We start from the raw sequence: 2564 nt of genomic DNA, 5'->3' as shown, positions 1-2564 counted from the left end.
GTCCCCGGCTGCCTCTTGGCAGCCGCCATCCCAGAGTGAGCCAAAGATCGCAGCGGATGGGGAAATATGGGAAATAAATAGGGGAAGCGGGGAATGAGTTGGCGAGAGCCCAGGATCAGGCGGTGCACACGGAAAATGGCTTTTCTTTGCAAATTCCCACCCCGCCCGGAGGGAAACCGGAGGGGTTTGGGGTGGCTGAGCGGGTGCCGGGGGGCTTCCCCGCAGGATGCAACGTGGAGAACGCCTGCTACACCCTGGGGGTGTGCGCCGAGCGCACTGCCATCCAGAAAGCCATCTCCGAGGGGCACACCAGCTTCAGGGCCATGGCCATCACCAGGTAAGGGTGCGTCGAGAGCCGGCACGGTGAGGGACGAGATGGGGGCGGGGGGCAGTGGGAAACCCCCCCGCTGAGCCCTAAGGGCAGCTTCTGCTGCAGCAGCGGGAGCGTTTTTTTTGGGGGGGGAAGGCAGGTTTTTGCATGTTTTTTTGGAGGAATTGGGGGGGAAAGTCTGCTGTGGCTCCATGTTTATTGGTGCATGAAGGTCTTCTTCAGGTGTTCCCCCCTTCTCCGACCACAAGACTGAGCTCTGTGCCCTTCTCCTTTGGCAGTGACATGGGGGACCACTTCATTGTGCCCTGCGGTGCCTGCAGACAAGTGATGAGAGAGGTAATGGCTCGTGCGGGACCCCCACATCTCCTGACCCCAGGCATCTCCCCCCAAAACACCTGGAGGTGCAAAGAGGGGAGCTGCAACCCCCCGTCCCCAGCCTCAGGGTTGGCTCCAGGCTCCTCAAATTCCACTATCCGCTGGGAAAGGGGTATTCCTCCCCGTGCCCGGTGGTAATTCATTAACCTGGCCTCCCCAGAGGGTTTTACTCTAACTGGGAGCTGCCGGGTGCAGAGTTCGCCCCCAGAGCTGTCACCTGGCTCTGCCAAACCTGAAAATGGGGGGTTTCCTGCAAAAGCCGAGCTCCCCACAGAGCCCGTCCTGCTCTCGCCTCCCTCTTCCCTGCAAGCACCCCGGTACCCACAGCTGGTTTTTGTGTGGTTAATATTTAACAGGCTGTGGGGCTTGGCCTCTAAAGGTCCCTTCAACCCAAAACATTCTACGATTCTATGATTTGGTAGGTTTGGAGGCACCAGGGCTCACCCAGGGGAGGGCAAAACTGCAAAATCTGAGCCCAAAATACCCCCCAGGGCGGGTGATGTTGAAAAGTCACCCTAAGATACATGCAATAGAGTGGGGTGCTCCCTGTGAACCCAGCTAAAAAAGAGGATTATTTGAGTAATTTGAGGAAGAAGCACAGGTTTTGCATGGGGCATTTCTCTCTGCTCTTCTTCTCCAGTTTGGCACAGACTGGGACATCTACCTGACCAAAGCGGATGGCACCTATATCGTCAAGAGGCTGGAGGAGCTGCTGCCGCTCTCATTCGGCCCTGAGGACCTGAAGAAGGTGTGAGCAGCATGGCCGCTGCCAGCCTTTGCCCTTCAGCAGCAGGGGAGGATGGTTTCCTCTAATTTCCCTGGCATGTAAGCGGCTTTTTGGGGAAGATGCAATGGGAAATGCATTTATAGTGTTAAGTTACCCACTCCTCTCACTCATCTTCTGATTCAGCGCTGATTTCCAGATGCCGGCCCCACCTCACCTTGGGGAAATGGTGAAATCGTATTGTAGAAATTCCCCATTATTAGAAAAAAAGTGTCCAGATATTTCTGTAGTCAAGGGGGGAACCTGCAGGTGGAGAAGGGTTTGGTGCACGGCTCAAGCTCAGGCTTGTCGGTACAGAAACCACTTCCAAACAATGCAAAATCATTGCTCGGGAAAATGTTAAATTCTTCAGCTGTAAATGAGAAGCAAAAAGAAAAGGCTCCATCAACCCCAGCAGCTATTAATAAGCCAATTCAGATTAGGTGATTTGCTGGAACTGGACAGTTATCACACTGAGCATGTCCTTTGCTCATTTCTCTCCAGCTTGTTTTCTTTGCTTTTATTCCATTTGTGGGAGTGAAGAGGGAGAGGAGTTTTTGAGGGCTTCTGGAGGGTTTTGTCTCCAGAGTAATGCCGTTTGCTGATTGTAATATTAATTTAATTATGCACAATGGAAAACAAATGCGTTACATTTCCCAGCCAGCACTGGACTGGGCATTGCTGCCTATGCCCGAACGAAATAAAAGCACTCCTGGTTTCTCTCCTGCCATTGCAAATGATGAATCACAGGGAAAGGGAAGCGGGGCCCGGGGGCTGTGGTGCTGCCAGGCAGGGCAGGAGGTTGCTGGCTGCATAGGCAGGACACGGCCAGGACGCTGCATAGCCCGGAGCGTGGCCAGTGCAGGGCTGCCCACGTAGCCAGGGCCCTCCTGCCCTGCCTGGCTGTGCTTGGGCTGTGCCCAGCTTTGTCCTGGGCTGTGCCCTGCATTGCACGGGGCAGTGCTGTGCTCGGTGCCATGTGCTGTGCCGTGCACTGGGCTGTGCACAAGCCATGCCCAGGGCAGTGCCGTGCTCCGTGCCATGCCCAGGGCCATGCACATGCCATGTCCAGGGCAGGGCCGTGCTCCGGGCTGT

General features: G+C 55.5%; 1 protein-coding gene across 1 annotated transcript in view; it reads left to right on the top strand.

Moving 5' to 3' along the window:
* CDA (cytidine deaminase) overlaps positions 1 to 1499 on the top strand; it is a 2367-nt gene extending 868 nt beyond the window's left edge. Inside the window, 2 exon segments of the mRNA XM_009646529.2 lie at positions 610 to 667; positions 1347 to 1499. Coding sequence (XP_009644824.2) covers positions 610 to 667; positions 1347 to 1460 — 172 coding nt within the window. The 3' untranslated portion in view covers positions 1461 to 1499.
* Positions 1500 to 2564: the final 1065 nt, after the last annotated feature.

The sequence above is a fragment of the Egretta garzetta genome, unplaced genomic scaffold (genome assembly GCF_000687185.1).
Source record: "Egretta garzetta isolate BGI_Z169 unplaced genomic scaffold, ASM68718v1 scaffold69, whole genome shotgun sequence".
NCBI classification, from domain to species: domain Eukaryota; kingdom Metazoa; phylum Chordata; class Aves; order Pelecaniformes; family Ardeidae; genus Egretta; species Egretta garzetta.
Note: the sequence above shows the minus strand (reverse complement) of the source record. Positions and strands in the feature narration are given on the sequence as shown.